The following is a 25,751-nucleotide window of genomic DNA, read 5'->3' as shown; positions in this document are numbered from 1 at the left end:
GGGCACACTGCCCTTCCTCCCGCCCTCAGCATCCTCTGCCTTCCTGCTGCAGAAAGATGTGGCTGGTGCACGGGCTGGAGCTCACACGGAGGGGCTGAGGTACAGGGCGGAGCGCTCGGGAGGGGACGGCCCGTCTCCATATGGGCTGTCAGACGCCGCGTCTCCGCTCATAGCCTTGTCACAGGAACCTTTGGGGAAGCAAAATTGCCTTGGCCCACCTAGGAGGTCGCTATTCATGTTTTAATTTGCTGCTACATTTTCAACAAAACCAGCCACACAGTCATCTGTCTTTTTACAGTTTTTCTCCCCTGAGCTCCTTCCTTCCTTTTCCTTTCTCCCTGAGAAAGTGTCTCGGCAGTGCACATTTCCTCCTCTCGCTGCGGTCGGTCTGCTTGTGCAGTGCACTGCACTCGCTCCAGACCCCCTGGAGACGGGGAAGCCCGGATGGGTTCATTAGAAAACGTGTGGTCCTCCACGGAGAGGAAGGGCCAAGGTGCTGTGGACAGCGCTGTCACCTGTCACCTTCACAGGTCCCACCGAACTAAATGACATGCAATGTTTATTTCGTCATTTGCTCCTGTGAAGGTAGTTTATCCATGAGCAAGCCTCTCTGTTCAGTATTACAGGAACTCTTAAGGAAGTAGCCGTGCACCGGTGGCTCACGCCTGTAATCCTGGCTGCGTTCTGAGAATCACAGTTTGTAGCCAACCAAGGCAGACTCTTACTGCCAATTAACCAAGAAAAAGCCGGAAGTGGAAGTATTCTTCTAGTGGTAGAGTCTGAGTGTGAAGCCCTAAGTTCAAGCCCCAGTACACATGTGTGCACCCACGCGCGCGCACACACACACATGATATCCCTGTGAAGTATATGTGGTGCTGAGGACTTCATGTGTATGAGCCAAGCACTCTACCACTCGGCCATATTCCCAGTCCCTGGGCTGGTTTTATGCATGAAGATCTGGCATATTTTGGGCAAGAGTAAAAAATTTATTTTGGGGCTGGGAATGCGGCTTAGTGGCAGAGTGCTTGCCTAGCATGCGTGAAGCCCTGGGTTCGATTCCTCAGCACCATATATATAGAAAAAGCCAGAAGTGGCGCTATGGCTCAAGTGGCAGAGTGCTAGCCTTGAGCAAAAGGAAGCCAGGGACAGTGCTTGGGCCTTGAGTCCAAGCCTCAGGACTGGGGGGAAAAATTTATTTTGTTGACTCCTTTCCTTTTACAGTGTTTCTGAGATTCTGATGGAAGATATTTTGTCCGTCCTGACCAGGGATGATCGTTTTAAAGTGAGGCAAAGGGACAACCAGGTGAGTATCTGTTGTGCTTAACCAGGTATGCTTCATTTCTTCATGTGGGATGGTAGAGACTTGGTGTGTCGATTTCTTCTGCCAAGCAGACGTTATTTTCAGCGTCATGAACATTAGATGAAGCCACGTTTGGCTGTGCGTTTTTTTCCTCCTCTTTGCTTCTGGATGAATTTTCTGGTCTCACCCGGTTAATGAGCTCCCGTCCATTCTGGAGGTCCGCCAGCCAGCCGCAGGCTCCACGGAGAGGTGGCCGGGGCAAGGCCGGGTCCGGAGACGGCGTTCCACTCTCCCCCCGGCGCCCCTCTCCAGATCATCAGCCAGGACCACGGAGTGGACCTGTCGGGCCACAGCAGCACGGAAGACATCAGTATCTCCGTGTCTCCTTTCACACGTGCTTCGCTCATCCATTTTTTAATGTGCATCCTATCCACACAGGAAAAGTAAAGTTGAGATCATTAAGAAGAAAAATTTCTGTTATCTGTGCAGTTCCATATGGAGCTTCTGAGCGGAGGCAGACAGCTCGGAGCGCCCGTCGCCACCCCCCTTTCCCAGGCCTCGCCCCCCGCCCATCACTCAGGATGTCACATTCACACACGGGTGCAGTGTCACTCTATGCAACTTTGTCTATCAAATTTTAATTACGTGAATAAATTACATTTGTTTTCTTCTGCCTGAGGACAGAGTAGAAAATCAAGCCGCCTAGATCAAGCTGAGGTGTTGCTTTTATGCCTTTACCTGGATCGACATTCTCCCTGAGGCAGAGGGTGGATTTGACTAACCCTGACGTGAGCTCTCCTTCCAGAACATACCGGGGGAAACTTACCCTCTCAGAGGAGAGGAGATAGCCATAAGGAGTGCCGCCCTCAGTGTAGAATTCAGTGTGTGCCTTCGGGACTGGGCTGAGGCCCCATTTAGTCTCCCCAGCAACCCCACAAGGTGTACATGGCCTCAGTCGATAGGTGAAGAAACTGAGACTTAGAGGTAAAAGAGCTCCCACAGGTGTGCTTGTTGGCGCAGGTCCTCAGCCGTCCTCCGCCGACAAAACAGAATTGAAGTCCAGATGCTAGTGGCTCATGCCTGTAATTCTTCCTGCTCAGAAGGCTGAGATCTGAGGACCACAGTTCAGAGCCAGGATGAACAGGAAGGTCAGTGAGACTCTGATTTCCAGCCAACCAGAAAACAAAAACAAAAAAACCCTACATATGTGGTACTGAGGAATTGAACCCAGGGTTTCATGTATACAAGGCAAGCACTCTACCACTAGGCCAAATCCCCAGCCCAGAGTGCCAGTCTAGAATGAAAAGCCAGTGATAGTGTGAGGACCTGAGCTCAAGCCACAGTATAACACATTTAGTTCTTGCTAAAGACACAACTGATAAGTGGGGTTTTTTTTTTTCCATAAAGCACAATAGTCTCGGTAGCCTCTGGGCCTCCCTCATGGTAGACTTGTCAGGGAATAGACTAGCCCCACACAGGTGTTGTAGACAAGTCTTGTCACACTTGGGTTCCTCTGGAACTATTGTAAATTCAGGCCTAATGCACCCACCCAGTCCTTCACTGTAGCCCCAGCCCCGTTCTAAGGGACTTGACAGGCAGAGGGGTCCGTGCTGCACAGTGGCCGGGAGCAGGGCCTTGGGCCGCAGTCCCGGCCTCCCATCCGCTGGGAGGCTTTGGGAAACACCCGGCCTTTCTATGCCCCATACCTTCCTGCGTGGGACACTGGCACCTGCATGCTCGAGAAGCCAGAGCCGGCAGGCAGGTTGCAGAGGAAGGTGGTGAAGGTCGGATCGGGCTCAGTCTTTCCTGTGCAGCGTGTAGGACCGGCTGGGTCTTTATCCCTGAACAGAGAGGCCTTCCCCAGGGAGGTGATCGCTGTGTCGGTCTGCGCAGCCCCCCCCCCCCCCCGAAGGCCTATCCCCAAGGAAGGCACAGAGCAGCTGCAGCTCCCTCTGCTCTTTCAGCAACAGGCCATGTCTTTTTTTTTTTTAACATCTGCCCTTCTGTGGCTTTGCAACCTCAATTCTTCTCCTTAAGCCGTTCCCTGGCTGGAGGCCAGCCTCGGCCGTGTCCTGAGCCCAAGGAGCTGTCACAGGGTCCTGGGGGAGAAGCTGTGTCCCGTGCTTCGCAGCTGACGTCTCCGTGGCCTGGAGCAGGTGTTCCCCCGGCCTCCGTCTTCCCATCTGCAGTGGCTGGCGGCGGGCACCCGCGCGGGGGCTGTGCGAGGTGGCCCTGGGATGGAGCAGAGGGTACTTGGGATGGTGCCAGGCCACATCAGACCAGAGATGGCATCCTTTACCCCCGGGCTGCTGCCCAGGGGCGGGGGGGGGGGGAGGGTGGGCTGAAGGTTTTTGTAGCTTTAGTTTAAGATTTGGTGATTGTCCTTTGTAGAAAGAAAATACTGAGCAAAGGCGAGTTTTCACTGATAATGATGTAAGTGGTCATGTGCAAAACTTGTGTCGTTGCACACGGGTATAGATGCCCTATCAACTTTGACTTGGCTTATAGGACCCAGTTTAACTTTGATTAAGCTCAAATGAGAAAGAAAAACTAGCCATTGTGGCTCAAGAGATTGAGGATCGTAGTTCAAAGGTAACCAGAGGAAAAAATTTCAAGACTCCATCTTAACCAGTGGCTAGGTATAGTAGTGCATGCTTGTTAGCCTAGCCACAGAGGAGAATACAAGTATAGCCCAAAATGCTGGCCAGCCCGAGCATAAAGACCGTACCTTGAAAATAGCCAATGCAAGCTGAGCACTGTGGCTCACGCCTGTAATCCCAGCCGTCAGGGGGCTGAGATGTGAGGATCAAGGTTTGAAGCTAGTCCCACCAGGAAAATCTCTTAAGACTTCTCTCCAATTACCAGCCAAACGCTGGACTATTCCTGGTAGAGCACCGTGAGTAAAACTTTGGGCCAGAGCAGAAGGCCTTGAGTTTAAACCCACAGAAGAAATGCAAGAAAATAACCATTGTAAGAAGGGGCTGAAGGTATAGCTCAGGTGATAGATCATCACCCAAAAAGAACGGCAAGAAAGAAGGAAGGCTAATGAAGTTGTCTATATTACTTACTATAAAAATGCAATCAGGTAGATGGTAGATACAACTTGCCGTGGTTTTTGGCATGAGAAATGCTGTCTCTCAGGCACCAGTGGCTCATACCTGTAATCCTAACTACCCAAGAGGCTGAGATGAGAGGACCACTGTTCAAAGCCAGCCCGGGCAAGAAAGTCTCTGAGGCTTTCTCCAATTAGCCAGCAGAGAGCCACAAGTGGAGCTTTAGCTCAAGTGGTTGAGCACCAGCCCTGAGCAAAACAGCTAAGGGGCAGCCCCTAGGCCCCACACTCAAGCCCTAGAACTGCACTGAGATTTAAAAAAGGAAAGAAAGGGAAGCAAGCAAGGAAAGGAGGAAGGAGTGTGGTAAGGAGAAGAGAAGACAAATGAATGCCGTCCGTCCTGGCCTCCACATTTCGGGCGTTTCTCCAGCGAGCGCTCTGATGTCAGGAGTGTAGACGTAGGCTCGGGAGCTGGGCCTTTCCATATCATGCCACCACCTCATTAGAAAGCCCCTTATCTTCACCCTGCTTGACTGAAGTCCTTGGAAATGTCCCTTTGGCACATGCATTTTGGGGCTTCTGTGAACAGAAAGAGAGTGAAGCATCTGTAAAATGTATATTTCATATTTAGGTATATAAAATATATATACAGCTGCGTCTGGGTATGTGAGTATTCACCCGCCTACAAAGAGAATAAATTTGATCTTTCAACTTGACTGGAAGGCACTCAGAAGGTTCTGGGGACCATGGGGTAAAAGCTCAGCGTGGCAGGAAAGTGATTAAAACAAAACTCTTCCATTTAGCTAATAATCTTGGAGTCGGCTATATCAGGGCACTTACACACATGTGCACACATACCCCTTTCCTTCTCCGATGCCACCACCTAGAACTTTACAACTGAAATCATCCTGCCTAGCTACCTTAGAAAGGTAGGAAGACTCCACCAGCAGTGTGCACACGCCTACCATGTTTTTCCCTACAAGTCCTTGGGGTGTTTGGTCGGGAGGAGGGGCTGTAACCGTATCCTCACAGAGGGGTTGTCGCTGGCGCTGTGAGGTGTTAACAGTCAGGCCAGAGCCCCTGCCTCGTCCTCCTTAATAGGCTGTCCTTTCCTAGACCAGTAGGGTGTTAGGAACGAGGCTCACTGGGTGTGGATGGATGGTCAGAAATGTGTTTTTCTAAACTACTCGTGGCCCGTGGCCCATGGTAGGCTGGTTGGAGGTGAGCCTCATTAACCGGGGAGCAAGCCTGTGTCTTTGGTTGGGGGGGGGGGGGAACCGGTCGTGTGGCGCTCGGTGCCTGGGGGCTCTGACCCGCCCTCATTACGGCAGCTTTTACCTGTCTGGGGCTGCGGCGGTGCTGCCGAACTCTGCCCCTCCGTCTTCAGTTAAATTTAGTCTGTCCTCCCAGAAGACAGCTGAGCGCCCCTCGCTTCTCCCGGGGCGGGGGGGGGGGGGGGTGCGCCTTAAAGTATTTCTGGAAGCGCTGGTGGGGAGGGAAGACTTGCTTTTCCCAAAGAATATGTTTCCTGTCATTAACTTCCCCTTATATTTTACTAAAACTGACCCCATCATTTCAAATCCAAGCCTAGGTTTCTCATTTTTCTACATATTTCACTTGTATATACACTCATATTATATATATGTAATTTTTTGGGGGGGTGGGAAGAAAAGATGCCTCATTTTGAAACCTAAAGGGGGGAATAAGAAAAGCCCTTTGTAATATATTGCCATATTATCACTAAATCCCCTGACAGTTGTGACACAGAAGCAAGTCACCTGTCACTTAAGCTTGAGGTCTCTTTAATTTTCTCCTGGAATTCGCACCAGGCTGTCTTTAATTTGAGGCCTTTATTGGAATTCTGAACCCTCTCTGCCTCCTCGGCTCTCAGATCTATTCTGAGAGCTGTTACAGAATGTATACAATAACCAACAGAGGGATTCGTCGAGGGCTGCAGCTCTGTTTATTTAACACTCTAGAGGGATTTTTGTGCTTATTCGGTCCTGGCTGCCCGGCTTTCAATATCGCTTTGACAACCATTCTGCCCTTCTCATTAATTTTAAACAGTTAAAACACAGGAAAAAGAGGGAAAAGTTTTCATTATTAAAGTGCTTTACTTTTTAATAACAGAGGATTCTGTCCGCCAGGGGAAAGGGCATCCTCGCTAATTTCACATTCATATTAAAAAAAAAAAAATTGCAAGCAAGGTGACAGTTGTGCAGCCGGGGTGGCTTAAGGAAAGGAGGAGGGCAGCCGAAAGTTTGCATCTCACCTCAGTGAAGGGGAGGCATCCTTGGCGATGACAAAAGCAAATGTCCACTTTGGTAACACAGCTTCTTAGCGACTTTCCCCCAACATTCCAGCAGCCGGAGCCCTTAGGGGACCGTGCACTGTGAAGTGAGTGAGGCTGTCATCATCAGCCAAACAGGCTGCACTCAAAACATTGCCCAGAGGTGAGCGGATGCCAGGCGTAGGGCGGGCCTCTTCTCTTCTCCTCTTTGTTCTTCCTCTTTCCACCTTAAAAGCGGATGAGGGGCTTGGGGCATTCAGGTAGAGCTGGCGCTGGCCTCAAACCCCCGGCCTCTGAAAGCGGAAGGCCTGGCTGGAGCCCACGTGACCACTTTAGCCCTGGTGGATCTTAAATTCCCATCCAGCAGAAAGCAGCTCAGCACGAGCTAATCCAAGCACAAGAGCACCGACGGAGCAAGCACCCGCTCCCGAGTTCAAACCCTAGTGCCACCAAACTTTAATAAAGATTTAGGAAGTAGATGCAGTGGCTTCTTAGAAGTATTTTTTAAAGGAATCTCTTCTCTGGACTGTGTGTATGTGTGTACACGCACACGTGTCAGGTTGCACTCGGGACTGTCTGTCCTTTAGCTTTCTTTGCTCAAGACTAGTACCATACCATTTGAGCCAAAACTTCACTTGACGGTTAGAGATAAGAGTGAACTTGAATCCTCGGATCTTAGCCTCCTGAATAGCTAGGATTACAGGTGTGAGGCCCAGGCACCCAGCTCTCTTGGTTTCTTGAAGGATGAAATAAATCTGTGCATGGGGGGAGGGGAGGTACTGAAGTTTGAACTCAAGTTCTCATGCTCTGGTTTTTTGTTTTGGTTTTTTGTTGTTGTTGCTGTTTTTCTCAAGGCTGGCTTTCTACCATTTGAGCCACAGCTCCTTCTGGTTTTCACTGGTCAAGTGGAGACTTTTCTGCTAGGGGTTGGCTTTGAAGTGTGATCGTCAGATCTCAGCCTCCTGAGTGGCTAGGATTACAGATGTAAGCTCTGGTGCCAGGTTAGCAAATAACAAAGTCAGCCACGTGCTGGCGGCTCACGCCTATGATCCCAGCTACTCAGGAAGCTGAGATATGAGGGTTGTGGTTTGAAGCCAACCTGGACAAGAAATTCTGAGACTTTATCTTCAAAAAAAACTACTCAGAGGCTGGGGATATGGCCTAGTGGCAAGTGTGCTTGCCTTGTATACTTGGGGCCCTGGGTTCGATTCCCAGCACCACATATACAGAAAACGGCCAGAAGGGGCGCTGTGGCTCAAGTGGCAGAGTGCTAGCCTTGAGCAAAAAGAAGCCAGGGACAGTGCTCAGGCCCTGAGTTCAAGGCCCAGGACTGGCAAAAAAAAAAAAAAAAAAAAAAAGCTACTCAGAAAAAGCGGGAAGTGTTGCTGGTGGCCCAAGGGGTAGAGCGCTAGCCTTGAGCAAAAGAAGCTTGGGAACAGCACCTAGGCCCCCAGAGTTCAAGTCCCGGTACCGACCAAAAAAAGAAGAAAATAGTCATGTTTTATAAGCATTTTCCACTGGGGAGTTCTCTCTTGCTGCGAGGATCCAGGGTGGCTTAGCGCGAGGCTTGCGGGAAGGCCACCCCGTAATGGTTCCCGGGAAGACAGTGCGGTGCTTGTGGGCTAAGGAATGAATCAGAAGCCCTGACCGACGCCTCGGTGAGGAAGGAGATACTCTGAGATCCCAGGACAAGGATTACTCTCCAAGGCTGAATTTTAGGGAGGTCACTGGAATGCTTTTGAAGAATTGTCATTTTCTATTGATGATGGGTGGGGGGGGGGGGTGCGGCATTCCAGGAGACACAAATTTGAAAACACCAAGTTGTGTTCAGTGGTGTTTGAAGTGCCTAAATTAGACTTAGAAAATGGCTGTGTCTCTAGCGGTCTTCCATTTTCAACGTGAGTGATGAGAGGTCATGAAGAAAAGTAGGTAAATAAATAAACAGACGCAATCTCCTCTACAGAGCCATCCTCGGCTTTGCCTGACTTTAACATCTTTATAGCTCCCTTTTTTCCCTAGTAATATTGAAAGGATTACCCTCGTTGGCCCCTGGGTGGTAACTGTGTGATTTTACTGTTATTAAATCTATTATAAACTGCTTCATTATTCCTGACTTCAGCTCTGTCTCTCCTTTAATCCTTCCGTCACCCTCCCAGCAATCCCAGGCCGCTGGCCCCCAGGAAATCCGAGAGCGAGCCACAGTCTTGCAGACAGTGTTTGAAGATTACGTGCACTCCAGTAAGAGGACAGTCTCCTGGGCAAAAAAAGGTTAGTTGGTTTCTTAGGTCATGTGGGCAGGGGTCGCTGGGCATGGCGCTGGCAAGGACCCCTCGGCATGGCGCCGGCGTCGCCCCCCCCCGCCCCCCCCACTCACCGCTCAGCATGGCTGAAGGGTCAGCCCGGGCCCTCTGCCCACCAGCAGAAGCCTTCCTTCTCCAGAATGGAATCTAAAGTGATACTAAATGTTCGTTTCACCTGTCTCTGTCTCTTGCACAAATGAGGCTTTATCTGGCTTGTGGAAGGACTAGAACTTTGACCCGACAACTTAGATCTTGGGGATCTGATTTTCTGTCTTCGAATACCAGATACAAGAGAGGTGACGTCAGTAGAAATAATTGTGGGGCTAGAAATTAGAGATGAAGGAGAGGGCTAGAAGTATTAGACCTGAGCATTTCTTACTTAAATGTACAAAGGAAACTGAGCAGACTGTTGAGGAAGACCATTTGCTATTCAGATAACAAGATGTAGGATAAATTGGATCCTGGGATCTAACATTGGGTGTGGATTAGCAGTTCATCTTGGACAGTGAACAGGGCAGGGTTAGGTGCAAAGACCATGTGCTTTATTCTAATGGAATGCCCTGGCTGGTGACTAACTTGTGCACATAGTTAGAGAAATCATCGTTCTTTCTGTTAGTTGCTTGCTGTTTTGAACAAAATCCCAGGCCAGCTTACCAATATAGGAACTCTGTAGCATCCTTCCCTCTTTTGGGGGGGGAACGGGGGGAGATTGTTTATTTGTTGAGACAAGGTCTTATACAACTCAGGCTAGACTCAAACTCTTGATCCTCCAGCCTCAGCCTTGTACTGCTGGGATTACGTGTATACCACACCTCCAGTGGTATTTGTTGAATTGGGCCTGTTCTAGGTGCTGCACATGCATGAGGGTCAGAACAGGAAACACCCTCGCCTCTGTGCAGCTGATATTAGTGAGGAGCAGGAGCAGCAGTGAGCAGAAAGCCAGTTTGTTAAGGGGTAAGAAGCCAGGCACCGGTGGCTCAGGCCCGTCACCCTAGCTACTCAGGAGGCTGAGATCTGAGGATCACGGTTGAAAGCCAGCCTGGGCAGGAAAATCCCAAGACTCTTATCTCCAATGAACCACTAGAAAATCAGAAGTGGCGCTGTGGCTCAAGCAGTAGAACACCAGCCTTGAGCTGAAGTGCTCGGGGTAGCGCCCAGGCCCAGAGTTCAAGCCCCATAACCAAAAAAAAAAAAGTGTGAGTTATGGAAAACAGAGAGCAAGTGAAAGACAAGAAGGAGTGATAGAGCGGAGTACATGTTTAATAAGAGGCCAGAGTGAATAGAAACGTGATGTGGCCTGGGCCCTGTGCCTTCTGAAGGGAGGTCCTTGCAGACACGGGACGGGAGGAGACAGGTAGCGGTGGGGGCTGAGGAAGAGTCAGGTAGGGCTGGGAGGCTGCTGTGGGGCCTCCGGGTTTTAGCCTGGGTACAGTGAGAGCATTGGGGGGCTTTGGGCAGGAAGATGGGGTGACAGGACCCCACACTGGAGAGACTACCTGGCTACTGTGTAGACCTTCGGGGCAAGGACGGAAGCGGGGAGACTAGATGTTGGGGGAGCGCAGCTATCAGCAAGTAGAGATGAATGTACGGCAGAATGCACGGGTTGGGTATATTCTTGACTTGAATTCACAAGGCCCCAGCAACACCAAAAACATAAAGAGTAGCAAGTATTTTCAAGGTTCTAATCATATGCGTTTAATACATAATGGGGCAGCTTTGGGTTATCGTCAAACTCAGATCAGAACTGCACACGGTAAAAGATAAAGTCCCAGTAACAGGGCTGAGAATGTGGCTGATGGGTAGAGTGCTTGCCTAGCATGCATGAAGCCCTGAGTTCGATTCTTCAGCACCACATACACAGAAAAAGCCGGAAGTGGCGCTGTGGCTCAAAGAGGTAGAGTGCCAGCCTTGAGCAAGAAGAAGCCAGGGACAGTGCTCAGGCCCTGAGTCCCAGGACTGGCAAAAAAAAAGTACCAGTAATAGCTACTGATAGTTGGTAATACCCTTCTCCTCTAGTATTTTGTTGTTTTAGCCTTTCCCAAAAGTGAATTTACCAATCCCCAAGGGTTTTCCTACAGACCTGCCTCTAGAGAAACACTGAGATGCCTCAACATGAACAGAGGGTCTGTCCCAGTGTCACCTTAGAGTCTTGACCTTTGAAGAAAGCTAAGCAGACTTAGCCAGCCTTGATTCCTATAGTAACAAAGTTACAAGGAAAAGAAATAACCTCAAGGGCTAGAGGTGTGGCTCAAATATTAGAAGACCTGCCTAGCATTTGCAGGACCTTGAGCTCAAACTCCACTATCCAATAAGTAAATAATACCTTCACCCCCGCCATCAGCTTTGGCCTTGGTTTCTGTGAGGTTTGGGATATTTTGGCACAGTTACAGCTATTTGCAGATACTAGGGCCATCCCAGTAGAAGTTACAGAAGTTGTTACACAACATGGTTTTGTATATTTCCTCATACTGGTCACGACCAAACTTGTTCAAGAAGCAAGCAGTTATTTGTCTTGCATTTAAAGAAGCTGGTGCCAGTGGCTCATAGCTGTAATCCTACCTACTCAGAGTCTGAGATCTTAGAATTTCAGTATTCTAAGCCAGCCTGGGCAGAAAAATCCCTGAGATTCTTAGCTCTATTTAATGACTTAGCTGTGGCTCAAGTGGCAGAGCACCAATCTTGAACAGGAAAGCTAAGGAACAGGGCCCAGGCCCTGAGTTCAAATCTCTGCACCAGCATGTGCGCGCGCGCGCACACACACACACACACACAGAAGCAGGGCTATTCCCCAGCACATAAGACACCTTGAAGACAGTAGGTACATCATTTCTCTTACTTGCTCACTGGTTTCCACACCAGACTGATAAAGGACGAGAGCAAAACCACTCTGACAAGTCTTGGCTGCCCATCTTCATTTCTGAGCAATTTTTCATTTTATTTGACTTTAGTGGTACTGGGGTTTTGAACTTAAAGCCTGGTGCTTAATGGGCAGGTACTGTACCCCTTACACTACGCCTCTAACAGTCACCCAGCTTCATTTCTTCTGTTACTTGGGGTTGTGACTCGTGGAGGTTTGAGGGAATCTACACACCCCTACCACCCTACAAGGACTAGATCCACAGGGCAGGAGCCACCGCTACCCCGAAAGTTTATCCTGCCTTCTGCGTTTCAGTCTGCATATGTAAATTCTCTGAAATTGACTTGCTTTTTCTGCCATTTCAGAACTCACTTTATGAATAGTTAACAGAGCAGCTGGCCTGTGCCTTTATGGCAGGAAACTAGTTGGAAATGGAGCCAAGGATGCATTTGTTTTCCTTTTGTATTTTCTGACCCCACCATTGCTAGTGCCCCGTGTCTGGTGGCTGTCAGTCTCGAGAAGAAGCTCTTGCTTAGCCCTTTTTTCTCTCAGTTCCTTTATTTCTTGTCACTTATAGCTAGGGACTCGGGTTTTAGTTCAGTTATGGTACCAGAAGTTTGGGGAAGTCCGGTCCTGGGCCTCCTGTGAAGGCTGACCCTGTAGCTCGGCCTCCGTTTCCGGGCTCCGCTTGGGGCACACCGCGCCTGTGCTGTGAGGACACTTGTCACTGGAGACAAGTCTGCCGGCTGAGGCAGCGTGCTGTGTCTCTAAGAGAATCCTAAAACACCACTTCCTTTCCCGAGTCCTGTAGATGGTTGCCCTGTTGGTGTCGGTGGGAAGCCACACTGCCTTGACCTGTGCAGAATTGCGGGGGGGGGGGGGGGGGGCAACTTCACCTTCCCAGCTTGAGGGGTGCCCTCGCTTCCTTCTTAATCTCAGAACCCTCAGTGCGATGCCCTCATCCCTAATAGGAGGGGTCCTTCAACAGACACCCTCTACCTGGGGCACCTTAGACAGTTGCTCCTGGAGTCCTCAACTCCAGTTGCCTGTCACCCTGAGTAAATGGCTCCTTCCAGTGTTCTTCACTCTGTGTGGTATTGGCTCCTGCTACATCGGGTTCTCTGCTTCTCTGATCATCAGGCACGGAGTCCACACAGCCTGCCAGCGAGACAAGAGCCTGCAGGACGGGGAGGGTTAGTGTGACCACACACCCACCGCTCCTGCAAGGCTGCGAGCTGGGCACCCCCAGGAGGGTGGCTCTGTGCGAGCTCCTAGGATGGGGGAGGAGAAGTGAGCAAGGCAGAGAGCCAGGCCAAGGCCGCGGTCGCCATGGTGTTATTCATGGCTTGGCTCGTCGTGTCCTGGAGTGCACGTTAGGGCCGGGGAGGGAAAGGGAGGCAGAGGCAACGCTCGGGTCTCTGCCCGCACTGCCCGGAAGAGCCTTCCTCTCCACGAACAACAGCGTGCCGCTCCGGCTGGAGCCGGGCGTCAGAACCCTCCAGACAGTGAAGACCATTTGAAGTGTTAAAGATTCTCTTTGAAAAAGCCAGTCCCTGGTTATTAAAAGGGGAGTGAGCACAGATTTAAGAGAAGGGTGTAGCAGAGTTGCTGTGGTTATTATTTCTCATCGATTGGGAAAAGGAGTTCACTTTGCTCAGTAAATAGAGCTTTGATGGATTCCCAGGATTCTTCCAGGAGCTGATCTGCTAAAATGACACTTTTTATTACTGTTCGTACACACCAATCTCCAGGTGCCACCGGGGTATTACACCTAAGCTGTGGGCAAACTTGCCAGTCCAGTGGCTCCACCAGTGAGGTAAGGGAGGCAGCGGAGACTCCCCGAGACCAGCCAGCGCCCCGCCCCCCCAGGGCCCCACCCAGAGGCTCAGCCGGGAGAGAACGAGGCACCCCTCAGTCCTGACTGTCAACTAGGGTTACACCCTCGCTGGTGGCCGGTTGGCTCCATGGGCTTCTCTAGGCTGTTGACAGTCTTCAAGGGGGGGACCATTCCCTGGACTACTCTAAAAAGGAATGTCCCCTCAACACATTCATCCTTAAGCTTTCACACGGAAGTTCAGAAGTAATGAAATTAGGACGCTGTCTTCCTGATGTAAATGTCTGCCCTTTCCTCTTGTCATGAGAAGCAGTGCCCGCGTGGCCTCTTCTTCACCCCGTCCCCGTTCTCACTTGGTTCGCGTAGGCAGCCAGCACTCACCGAGCGCCCGCTGGCTCTGCCGCCTGGAGGCGGAAGGCAGGGCACCGCCCCGTGCTGGACCGCTGGACGCTCTGCTCGGGACTCACAAGTGTTTCTGTTCACGCGGTAGTTGAGGCGGCGTCTCCGAGAGTGCACAGCAGCTTAGGCGGAGGCCGGGTGTGCTGGCTGCCCTGGGTCTTGCGCCACCCGGCAAGTCCCCCTGCCGGCCAGCTGGCCTGACACCCGCTCTCCCCCCTTCCCTTTCAGCCCTGCAGTCCTTCATCCGGGCCTACGCCACCTACCCCAGGGAGCTGAAGCACATCTTCTGTGTCCGGGCCCTCCACCTGGGGCATGTGGCCAAGAGCTTTGGGCTTCGGGACGCCCCCAGAAACCTCAGTGCCTCCACTGTGAAGAAGGGGAAGGCCAACTTGAAAAGGTGAGAGCTGAAAGTGTCCTGTGACCACTGCTGAGACTAAGACAGGGGGGCACGGGTACAGCTCCATTGTGGGGGGCCATGGGTACAGCTCCATTCTGGGGGGTCACGGGTACAGCTCCATTGTGGGGGGCCACGGGTGCAGCTCCATTCTGGGGGGCCACGGGTACAGCTCCATTGTGGGGGGCCACGGGTGCAGCTCCATTCTGGGGGGCCACGGGTACAGCTCCATTGTGGGGGGCCACGGGTGCAGCTCCATTCTGGGGGGCCACGGGTGCAGCTCCATTCTGGGGGGCCATGGGTGCAGCTCCATTCCGGGGGGTCACGGGTACAGCTCCATTGAGAGCCACATGAGGTGAGGTGCACGGCAGAGGAGCTCAGGGTCCACTGGGGGGTCACGGGTGCAGCTCCATTCCGGGGGGTCACGGGTGCAGCTCCATTGAGAGCCACATGAGGTGAGGTGCACGGCAGAGGAGCTCAGGGTCCACTGGGGGGTCACGGGTGCAGCTCCATTCCGGGGGGTCACGGGTGCAGCTCCATTGAGAGCCACATGAGGTGAGGTGCACGGCAGAGGAGCTCAGGGTCCACTGGGGGGTCACGGGTGCAGCTCCATTCTGGGGGTCACGGGTACAGCTCCATTCTGGGGGTCACGGGTGCAGCTCCATTCCGGGGGGTCACGGGTACAGCTCCATTGAGAGCCACATGAGATGAGGTGCATGGCAGAGGAGCTCAGGGTCCACCCTCCCGTCTCTGCTGATGTTGCTAAACACCACTACCGGCCGCCTGTCTGTCAATACTAAGCATTCAGAACAAGAGGAAAGACAACTCAGCCTTTAAAAACTCATGCGTATCTCCGCAGGGCCAGGTATACCGGGGATTAGCGAGCAGCGAGACAGACCTATTGGGCTGTTGTCATGTCCCATTAGAGTGGCTCTGGGGACTCGGCGTGGTGGACTTCAGAAGTGCCACCATGGAAGGCCTCTGGCATGCCCCATGTGATCGCCCTGGTATGAGATGGGGGGGGTTGGGGAGCCTCGCCTCAGGCTCTCGGAGCTCCTAATGCCCAGGCCTCTGACAGCTGCCTGCTCTTCTCCAGGGTACTGAGCTACACCCCTTTGTATTTCTCCCCCAATAGTGGGGAAGTACACAGGGGCTCATTCATTCTAATGCTGAGCCATACCTCCAGCCGTTATCTCTTCAAAGACGTGGTGTTCCTCTAGCATCAGCCCCGCCTCTGGCTGTGGTCAGGACTGGGAGACCCCTGCTTGGGTGGGGAGCTTTGGGGTGGGCGACCACCGTTACCCTGTGGCCTGGGAGCAGGGAAGACACGGGGAAGGTGTGTTCCGGACACGAAGACTTGGCGTCACTTGCCCTGACTTCATGTGACCTTCTTGAAGGCTCTGGGGACGACACCCTTTCTGCACATTCGTGGCAAGTACCACAGTGTTTCTGTGACACTGCGTTCCCACTCGGTGTCTTCCTGTGTGTTTGCCAAAAGTGCTGAGGGCTCCACGGGCGTGGCTGCCGTGGCGGGGGCGGGCGGGTGGACTCAGGGAACTTGACCTGCGTTGCATCTCCGTTCTGATGGGAGGACTCGTCTGTGTTTTGTCTCAGTGGCCCAGAGCCTCAGTTTCCTCACCTCCAAAAGGGAAGAGAAAGCTGGTGTGGTTAGCGTCTTCACAGAGCTGTGACGACCCCTACAGCGGCTGGGGGGGGGGGTGGTTAGCGTCTTCACGACCCCTACAGCGGCTGGGGGGGGGGTGGTTAGCGTCTTCACGACCCCTACAGCAGCTGGGGGGGGTGGTTAGCGTCTTCACGACCCCTACAGCGGCTGGGGGGGGTGGTTAGTGTCTTCACGACCCCTACAGCGGCTGGGGGGGGTGGTTAGTGTCTTCACGACCCCTACAGCGGCTGGGGGGGGGGTGGTTAGTGTCTTCACGACCCCTACAGCGGCTGGGGGGAGGTGGTTAGTGTCTTCACCACCCCTACAGCGGCTCTGGGGTGGGTGGTTAGTATCTTCACGACCCCTACAGCGGCTGGGGGGGGGTGGTTAGCGTCTTCACGACCCCTACAGCAGCTGGGGGGGGGGTGGTTAGCGTCTTCACGACCCCTACAGCGGCTGGGGGGGGGTGGTTAGCGTCTTCACGACCCCTACAGCGGCTGGGGGGGGTGGTTAGTGTCTTCACGACCCCTACAGCGGCTGGGGGGGGGGGGTGGTTAGTGTCTTCACGACCCCTACAGCGGCTGGGGGGGGTGGTTAGTATCTTCACGACCCCTACAGCGGCTGGGGGGGGGGGTTAGCGTCTTCACAACCCCTACAGCGGCTCTGGGGGGCGGGGGGGTTAGCGTCTTCACGACCCCTACAGCGGCTTTGGGTGGGTGGTTAGGCTCTGGGGTGGGTGGTTAGTATCTTCACGACCCCTACAGCGGCTCTGGGTGGGTGTTTAGCGTCTTCACGACCCCTACAGCGGCTCTGGGTGGGTGGTTAGCGTCTTCACGACCCCTGCAGCGGCTCTGGGTGGTTGGTTAGGCTCTGGGTGGGTAGTTAGCGTCTTCACACCCCTACAGCAGCTCTGGGCCATCAGCTGGAGGGCAGGGGAGTCTGGATTGGGGAACACCGCCTCCGCCTCACCTGCTGGGGCTCCGACTTTGTGAAGCTCTCAGTAATAAGTAACCATGGCCCAAATCTACCTCCCCTCGGGGGGTTTGGGGGTCCTGGGGCGGGCCAGGCCCAAGTGGCCACTCTCAGCTCAGGTTCTTCCAGGCCAGTCCCCCCCCCCCCGCCCCACCTGGCCCCGTGAGCTGGGGACGAGGTGCCTCGGTGCCCTGCCAGGCCCATGTGGCGGTGCCAGCAACAGGAGTGCCCGAGCCGGGTCCCTGCCTCTGGATTTGGGGTTGCCTGCACCGGGTACTGTCCGTGGGACACCACGAGGGAGACGTGCCCCTGGAAGCCTGTGCGGGCACCCCACGGGCACCTGTCTGCCTTCAGTCCTCTCCCCCCAGTGCAGCCACCCCAGTGTTCTATGCTCAGCAGATGATCTGGCTTTATGACTTGAAGTTTCATTAGCCAGTGTTAATCCTGGTAGCAGCTCTTGAGACCCAGCCATCGTCCGCCCTGCCCAGGTGCTGGGAGGCAAAGCGGGGGCAGCCAGTCAAGGGAATTGGGGTGCATTGTCCTTACCTTGAGAAGCCGCTAGGGAGAGAGCGCCACTGCCGCCTCCTGCCTTTGCGGACCCTGGCTGGCAGATGGGGACCAAGCCCACCGTACCCCTGTGAGCAGGGATTTAACAGGCTTTATCCGGGGAAGAATGGGCTGATTAGCGGATAAAGAGCATGTAAGATGGTATGGGGCGGCCTTTGATGTCTGGCCGCGCGGCAGGGAGCGGGCTGAGTGACAGCAGCGTGTCACGGGATTACGCCCCCGTGACGGTGCCGCTCTGTTCTTGCATGTCACTGCTCCGTTCCGGCTACTTCTCTGTTGCTGAGCCCTTCTTCTGAAGGCATTTCCCCGGCACCCGGGAGGCGGCGCACCTTTCTGTGTTGGGGGAAATTGGGGCGGGGGGGGGGGCCTGGCGCTGCGCTTCTCCGCACAGGACCGGGTCCTGGTGGCCAGAGCGAGCGCAGGAAAACCTGACAGAGTCCACAAGCACCTGCCAGTTGCTGGGGGAAAAGTCCACTAAACCCCACACGCCGTGGAGAGTTGTGGCCACAGCAGCTGTTCTGAGCTGCATCGTCTCCGGAATCGCCTCAAGAAAGAGAATGGTTCCTTACGTTTGTGCGGTGAATGGTGTCGTAGCGCTGCGTTCTCTAAATGGCTGCTTCCCAGCCGACCGCTTGCTGCCAAGACCATTGCACACTGCGTGCAGACCCGTGCTCTCTGACTCTCTCACCAAAGCCTGCAAACCAAAGCCTGTCTCACCTGGCACGCTCAAACAGGAAGTCCACATGGCTGGTCAGGATGGACTCGTGTCCACGCCATGCCAAGGACACTTAGATGGCCTTTATCCTTTTGCTTGGCCACGTCTTAGAACAAGAGAAGAGCTAGTGAAAGTCTCCGGATGAGACGTTAATACCAGGTCTGTGGCTGTCTAGTCTCCAGCCTGACAGGAAGTGGTGTGTGTCTTCCCTCTGCTCACACGACACAGCCTGTCAAGGCAGCCCCTCCCCCCCACACACACCTGCATGCACGTGTACACAGGTACTGCTTCTGCTGGTACCCCTCAGCACCCATGGCGCACGGCACTTGCCTTTCATGAGATGCCGTTCCCGGAGACTCAGCGGTTCCCGGGAAGCGCAGTCGAAACGTCTCCCCACCATGGTCGCCATCCTAGGAGCCGAGACGCGCTCGGCATGGCCTGCTGTGGCACGGAGACCTCATGGCCAGGGCGCCCATCTTTCTAGGCAGCTGCACCGGCGGATGGCAGGCTCCTCTGTGCCACACCTGCAGAAAGAAGACTCCAGAATGCCACCTCAGGGGCCTGTAAGCTGCCTCATCTCGTAGGGATTAGTTAGTGTCCCCCAGGAAGACGCTTTCTCCCCCGCTGCGCCGTCTGCATCTCCAGTGCTGTCTGAGGCAGCGCTGCCACAGGCCCCACGCGCGTCCCGCTTCCCACCTCCTTCCTTGAGAAACAGAGCTCTGGTTGTTGACTATTCTTAAAAGAAACAGTCGTGTGTAAGTGTTCTCAAACCGTCAAGGGAAGCAGCGTAACCCCGGGGGCCTCTTCTCCCTCGGTTCGTCCAGGGTGTGGCGTCAGGGAGACGGGCTTGGGCTTCCCGGCCCTGCCAGGCGGCGCAGTGAAGGCCCAGCCCCTCCGGGGCTCGCCTGCCCAGTGCTGCGGAGCTTTCCTTGGCCTCCCTGCTCCTCACGTCTGAGACTCGAGCCTCTTGCCTCCCACATCCTCCCAGAAGCCGCGTGGGTGGACGGGCTTCCCTGCCTGCCGCCGGGTGGCCCGCGCGTGCGCGGACGGGCTTCCCTGCCTGCCGTCGGGTGGCCCGCGCGTGCGCGGACGGGCTTCCCTGCCTGCCGTCGGGTGGCCCGCGCGTGCGCGGATGGGCTTCCCTGCCTGTCTCCGGGTGGCCCGCGCGTGCGCGGACGGGCTTCCCTGCCTGCCGCCGGGTGGCCCGCGCGTGCGCGGACGGGCTTCCCTGCCTGCCGCCGGGTGGCCCGCGCGTGCGCGGACGGGCTTCCCCATCCCATGGTCGCACATGCTCTGCCGCTGAAGCTCAGGTTAGCGAGCGTGCACAACTCTGGACTTGGTCATTTCCCTCTTGGAAGGCCTTTGCTGCGTCCGCTCCGGGTCATGCAGCCACTGTAATAGGACTGAGTGCTCCTTGTGCAGTGCTCCACTGAGCAGTGTCCCCGCGGCTCCCTCTCCCCTGCCGCTCGCATCCTGCTGTCAGAATGTCTCGGTGCGGTGTGATCCTGTGGGCCTCTGGGCAGGTTATTTGGCCTTTCTGTGCCTCCGTCGCCTGGTCTCTCAGAGGCAATCCTGCAGACCAAAGCAGATTCCGTGGGTGGAGACGTGGGCTCACGTGGCAGCCGCGCCTGCCCCCGCCCTCCAGCCTCCCGGGACCCTGGCATTGGCCGAGCGAAGAGGGCGTGGCGCTACCCGCAACCTTGACACCCTGGAGCTGGTGTGACCGGGAGCGCCCTTGAAGGTAGACCCAGCCCCCGGAAGCCCAGCGGTCAGAGCTGCAGCTCCCTCCCTGTAAAGCAATATTCTCATCATTAGGAGCAGCTTGCCTGCCAGTTCTTACGTGGCATTTACAACCTCCCTAATATCACTTAATTAGCTGAAGGCAAGCCTGGAATCTTGCCCGCTGTGAAAATTTTCTCGATCTCATGGAGCCAGCTATTCTGCAAAAACACAGATTGGCCAAACAGGAGATCCGAGGCTGGACACGGGTGCTTGGAACGGACGGGAGGCTCTGCTCGCCCCGCGCAGATCGGCGGCACCTGACCCGACCCCGGCCTGTCCAGCGCAGCTCCGCTCAGCAAGAAGCCGCTTTCCACCCCTCAGCTTGGGAGCGGGCGGTCTCGTGCCCTGCCCTCGTCTGCCCTGGCCTCCGGCTTAGCCTCCAGCTTGGGGTGGTGTTCTGACCAGCACCCGAAGCAAACCGCAGCCCGGCTTCCCCGCAGGCCCCGAGAGGCCAGGCCCCTGCCGACCTCTCAGTTTCCCTCTATCCGGCGCTTGCCTCGGCCCTCCTCTCCCCATCCTTCCTTCGGAGTCTTCCCTGACCCCCGGCCCGCCCCGCCCCCCACAGGCCCCTCGCCCGCCCCCCCTGTGCTGCCTCGGTGGGTGTGCTGCTCTTCCTCCCCTCGAGGGGCACCTCAGCGCGTCACCCCTGCCCACCTCTGCTCTCTGGATCTCAGCCAGCGCCCGCTGGATGCTCAGGGATTGCCTTGAGTGGGTGAGTGGAACCTGGAAGTTTCCTTCACTCTTGCAGGGCAGTGTGGAAAGGGCTGGTTCTGACCCGAGACGCAAATCCTGCAGTGCTCAGCCTTGACCTCAAGCCCTCCCTGCACCACGTGGGGCCGATGCCCCTGCCGTCCCGAGTGCCCAGAGCGGGGCCGCGGGCATCAGCCCACGGAGCACGCAGCAGCGTCCACGCACCCGCAGCACTGGAGCGCAGTCAGGGCTGCCCACGGGCGCCCACCCGCGTCCCCGCCTGAGACCACGGCTCAGTGACGCGGGTGGAGGTCATAACCCCGACCCGGCGGGCACAGCCCCTGGGGCACGGGTGTGGCTCGCAGCACCGGAAAAGCGTGCCCCACACAGCAAGGCGGGGCGAGGTGCAGTCTTGCGGTCGGTGGGGAGCCGCGCCCCGGTCTCTGCGGAGGAGATGGGATGGAGGCTTGGAAGGAGAAGCTGGGTTTCCTGCAGCGCTAGTGCAGGGGAGAGGAAGAAGGGGACCGAGGGGACGGGAAGGCCATTGTGTGGGGAGGTGGGGTGCTCGGCTGCGGTCGCTGGCGCCCCTCCGGTGGCCCCCGAGCCCGCCGTGTACTCAGAGGCCCCTCCAAATGACTGCTGCATTGGCTCGCGCCCTCCGTGAACCCCAAGCCTCCCGCTCCCTCTCCCGCCTGCCCGGGCACCGCCCGCGCCCGTCCTTTCCGGGTGCTGTAATTACGGCTCTGCACACGCAGCTCTTTACATCTGGCCTTTCGCGTCCACCACTATTTTTTCTCCACCTGACACGGTGCAATTACCAGCTTTCCGCCTCCTCGCGGAACAAGCGCGGGCCCACCCTCCTAATGAGGCGATTAGAGGGATCCCACCGGATCCCCCCGCGACCCCGCGCTCCCTCCACGCCCGGGTCACCCGCAGACAGCAGCAGCCCCGGGGGCCCAGCCAGCCTCTCCCGGGAGGGTGCCGGAGTCCCCCCAGCACTGGGATTAGCAGAGACACCGGCTGAGCCCGCGTGCCGTGGGGGGCGGGGGGTGGAGGGGGCTCCTCAGCCCACCCCCGCTCCGGAGGCAGGCTGTCCCCCACTTCCCCCCCCCCCACATGTTTAGTGTTCACTGCCCCAGCCCCGCTCCTGCAGCGCCGCCTGGCCGCGCCAGGGCCTCTCCGTCAGTCGTGGCCGGTGTAGCCGCTCCGTCTCCAGCGCCCTCCTCGTGCGGGTTGTGCGCGGGCAGCCGTGGCGTCCGGCTTGCGAACGGGAAGAAGGTTTCCCCTCAGCACGCACTGTGCCGTCGGGCGAGTGCGGCGGGAGTCCTTTGGCATGACGTGTCTTTGAGGGCTCGCGCATGCCCTCCACTGCTCTGTGCTCTCTCCATGCCCCCCCGCGGACCCCTGCTGGGCGGCGAGGAGCCTGGGCCCCCCGCAGCAGGTGCGGCTGGGGGCGTTCTGTGCAGCCAGAGAGGCGGGCTGAGAGCGGGAGCCGCGGCGGCGACGGGGCAGCAGCGGGTGCCGTGGCCGTCAGCAGGCCTGCCGCGTGTGGCCCGCGTCCTCTGGGGCAGCTGGAGGGGCCGGGGGTCCCGCCCCGCGGGGCAGCAGCCTCCTGTAACGCGGAGGTGTCGTGTCACGGAAGGGTGGAAAGGCGACCTCTCGGTGCCCGTGGGGGAGGCCCGCTCTCCCTCGGGAGGCCCGGTGACCAGGCCACGCTCCCGCGCTGTGCTTCCCAGACCCGCCCGCGGCCCTCGCAGCTGAGCGGCTCAGCTCCGCCCAGCCAGCCCCAGCCCAGCGTGGGGGCTGCGTCCTCCAGACCCCAACCCCACCCGGGGCCCTGGAGCCGTCACGCGCCGTCTCCAGATCCTTGGGGACTTGGGGCATAGAGCAAAACCCTACAGTTTAAACTCCTGAAGTGAGCATACCACTTTTTTTTTCTGATAATACAAGAAATGCGTGCTCCTTTTGAAAACTGAGGACGAAGCCTGAAGTTACAAGCTCACCAAGTTAGCTTAGCCCTGTGTGTACCGCACACACACGCACGCCTCCTTCCAGCTTCTGTGTGTGTAATGAGATCCTCGCGTCATCCCAAATGGGATGGAGCCCGTCGTCTGCCCCTTGTGTGAGCCGCGGCTTTGAAGCCGGCAGGTCTTGACTCCTTCCAGGCCTGTGAGGTTAGAAGCCCTCCCTTTCACGTTTAAAATGCTTTATGCAAGGCATTGCCTAACATGATGCTAAAAGATTTAAAATACCTAAGTAGGGGCTGGGAATGTGGCCTAGTGGCAAGAGCGCTTGACTCATACATGTGAAGCCCTGGGTTCAACTCCCCAGCCGGGCTGAGGGGGCCCCGAGGGCTCTGGGTTTCAGGAGGGCGGAGCGGGCGAGAGCTGGCCGGAGGAGACCCCAGTGTGCGCGGCGCCGGGGTTCGGCGCGTCCATCTTCCCACCTGTGCTTTGCATTTTCAGCTCTGGGCCGCGAAGCACAGGAGGAAGAAGCAGGCGCTGGCTCCTGGTGCCAGGCCTCTGTGGCGGCGGGGGCCTCGGCCGGGGCCAGGCCACCCGAGAAAGAGGCTTTCCAGAGGACGTGTGTGTGCCTGCCAGCGCCCCTGGTGGGCTGCCGGGTCTGTGTCCCGAGTGAGAAGCGCACGGAACGAGGCGCGGCGGCAGTCGCCGTGAAGGCCAGCCAGGCTGCCCTCCAGATAGCGGGGTCGACCCCGTGAGCATGCGGGCACCCCCCCTCGCCTTCCCAGGGGCACCCCCATGTGGCCCTGGAGGTCCTGAATAAGGCCTCGTACCCAGTAGGGCGTACCTTCTCTGCCCCGGCCCGCTGGGGGTTCTGGGAAGGAGAATTGAGTAATGGGGAGGGGGCGCTGTCCTGGGAGCCTCCGCAGGCTGTGTCTGCTGGACTGGGGGCCACGCCCCTGAACGAGGCCCAGCGCCTCTCCCGCGCCTGTGGGCGGGCAGCGGGTGGACCGCGGCCTCTCCGCGCCTGTGGGCGGGCAGCGGGTGGACCGCGGCCTCTCCGCGCCTGTGGGCGGGCAGCGGGTGGACCGGGGCCTCGCTGGGCCTGTGGGCGGGCAGCGGGTGGACCGCGGCCTCTCCGCGCCTGTGGGCGGGCAGCGGGTGGACCGGGGCCTCGCTGGGCCTGTGGGCGGGCAGCGGGTGGACCGCGGCCTCTCCGGGCCTGTGGGCGGGCAGCGGGTGGACCGCGGCCTCTCCGGGCCTGTGGGCGGGCAGCGGGTGGACCGGGGCCTCGCTGGGCCTGTGGGCGGGCAGCGGGTGGACCGCGGCCTCTCCGGGCCTGTGGGCGGGCAGCGGGTGGACCGCGGCCTCTCCGGGCCTGTGGGCGGGCAGCGGGTGGACCGCGGCCTCTCCGGGCCTGTGGGCGGGCAGCGGGTGGACCGCGGCATCTCTGGGCCTGTGGGCGGGCAGCGGGTGGACCGCGGCATCTCCGGGCCTGTGGGCGGGCAGCGGGTGGACCGCGGCCTCTCCGCGCCTGTGGGCGGGCAGCGGGTGGACCGCGGCCTCTCCGCGCCTGTGGGCGGGCAGCGGGTGGACCGCGGCGTCTCCGCACCTGTGGGCGGGCAGCGGGTGGACCGGGGCCTCGCTGGGCCTGTGGGCGGGCAGCGGGTGGACCGCGGCCTCTCCGGGCCTGTGGGCGGGCAGCGGGTGGACCGCGGCCTCTCCGGGCCTGTGGGCGGGCAGCGGGTGGACCGCGGCCTCTCCGGGCCTGTGGGCGGGCAGCGGGTGGACCGCGGCATCTCCGGGCCTGTGGGCGGGCAGCGGGTGGACCGCGCAGGTGAGGGTCCGGTCGTTAGCTGAGCGGCAGAGCAAGCACTGTGCGGAGGAGAAGAGCTAGACTGAAGTGTGGCTTATGTTGAAACTCAGGTTGTTACACTTAAAATTACACGCATGGTGAGTATCTGGCTCCAAACGAGAGGGGGGAAGAAGCCCTCCTTCCTGTCAGGCCCTCTTCACGCTGTCTGTCATGGAACTTGCCTAAAAATAACCCGCCGCCCCGTGGAGGCTGCGTCGTCGGGTGGAGCGGCCAGGCTGCCACCCCACACCACGTGGGGGGCCTCCCCAGGACCCCGCGCACGGTCCACGCGGTGGGGGGCGCAGCCCGGCAAGCCCCAGCCCAGCTGGCTGAGTCGCGGCCCTGCACGGCCTGGGGGCGGTGCGTGGGGTCTGTCGGCCTCCAGGGGTTCAGGTCGGGCTGGGCCTGTGAGCTCCGCCCTTGCCCCTGGCCCCAGGCCCCTCAGGGACCCCCACCCCATGTCACCCCCCCCCCCCCCCGCCACACCTGCTTCTGCTCCCGCACTCGCCCCTGTCTGCGCCCTTCCCTGTACACGGAGGGTGAGCAGCCCCCCCCCCCCCCGGCAGGTGAGGGTTAGGGGAGATCATGAGCAGAGCCCTGGCTTCCTTCCTGACGAGCTCCGGGCTCGCCCCCCCCGCCCCCCCACCCCCCCCCCCGTGAGCCCGTCCTCAGGCCCGGGGCCCCAGGGCCGCCCGCCCGCCGGCTCCCCGCGCGCCTGGGGCCGCTCAGCAGTCCCTCCCGCCCCGTGCTGGGGCTTTGGGTTTGTTTTGACCCCCGTTTCAGACCCCTGTGCTCCCAGGAACACCCACCCCAGGGCACCACGGGGCCTGCCCAGCCCACCACCACTGCCCCCCCCCCCGGCAGGTTTATTGGTTGGAGTTGTTTTGGGGGGATTCCTGACGTAAGAAACGTTTCATCCTCTCTTTTCATCCTCCTCCTGCTCGGGATTGGGCGGCTCACGGGGCTGCTCTGCAGAGTGCCCGGCTATGGCGAGTGCAGGGCCACCCCCCCCCCCCGCTGTGACCTGGGCCTGTCCCCGTCCCCCCCCCCCCCCCCCCCGCCGGGAGCCTGGTGAGAACGTCTTCCCGGCCCCCAGCAGGGCCCGCGGGCCGGGCCGCCG

At 57.7% G+C, this 25,751-nt stretch overlaps 1 protein-coding gene across 2 annotated transcripts in view; it reads left to right on the top strand.

Moving 5' to 3' along the window:
* The window catches only part of Ddx31 (DEAD-box helicase 31), a 66,238-nt gene that overhangs the window by 39,297 nt on the left and 1,190 nt on the right, over positions 1-25,751 (top strand). For both annotated transcript variants that reach the window (XM_048345521.1, XM_048345512.1), the window contains 3 exons: positions 1,222-1,303; positions 8,799-8,910; positions 14,261-14,429. In XM_048345521.1, the coding sequence (XP_048201478.1) occupies positions 1,222-1,303; positions 8,799-8,910; positions 14,261-14,429 (363 nt within the window). The remainder of the gene's footprint in view (positions 1-1,221; positions 1,304-8,798; positions 8,911-14,260; positions 14,430-25,751) is intronic.

The sequence above is a fragment of the Perognathus longimembris genome, chromosome 1 (genome assembly GCF_023159225.1).
Source record: "Perognathus longimembris pacificus isolate PPM17 chromosome 1, ASM2315922v1, whole genome shotgun sequence".
In the NCBI taxonomy this organism is placed as follows: Eukaryota; Metazoa; Chordata; class Mammalia; order Rodentia; family Heteromyidae; genus Perognathus; species Perognathus longimembris.
The sequence above is the reverse complement of the archived record's forward strand: the minus strand, read 5'-3'. Positions and strand labels throughout refer to the sequence as shown.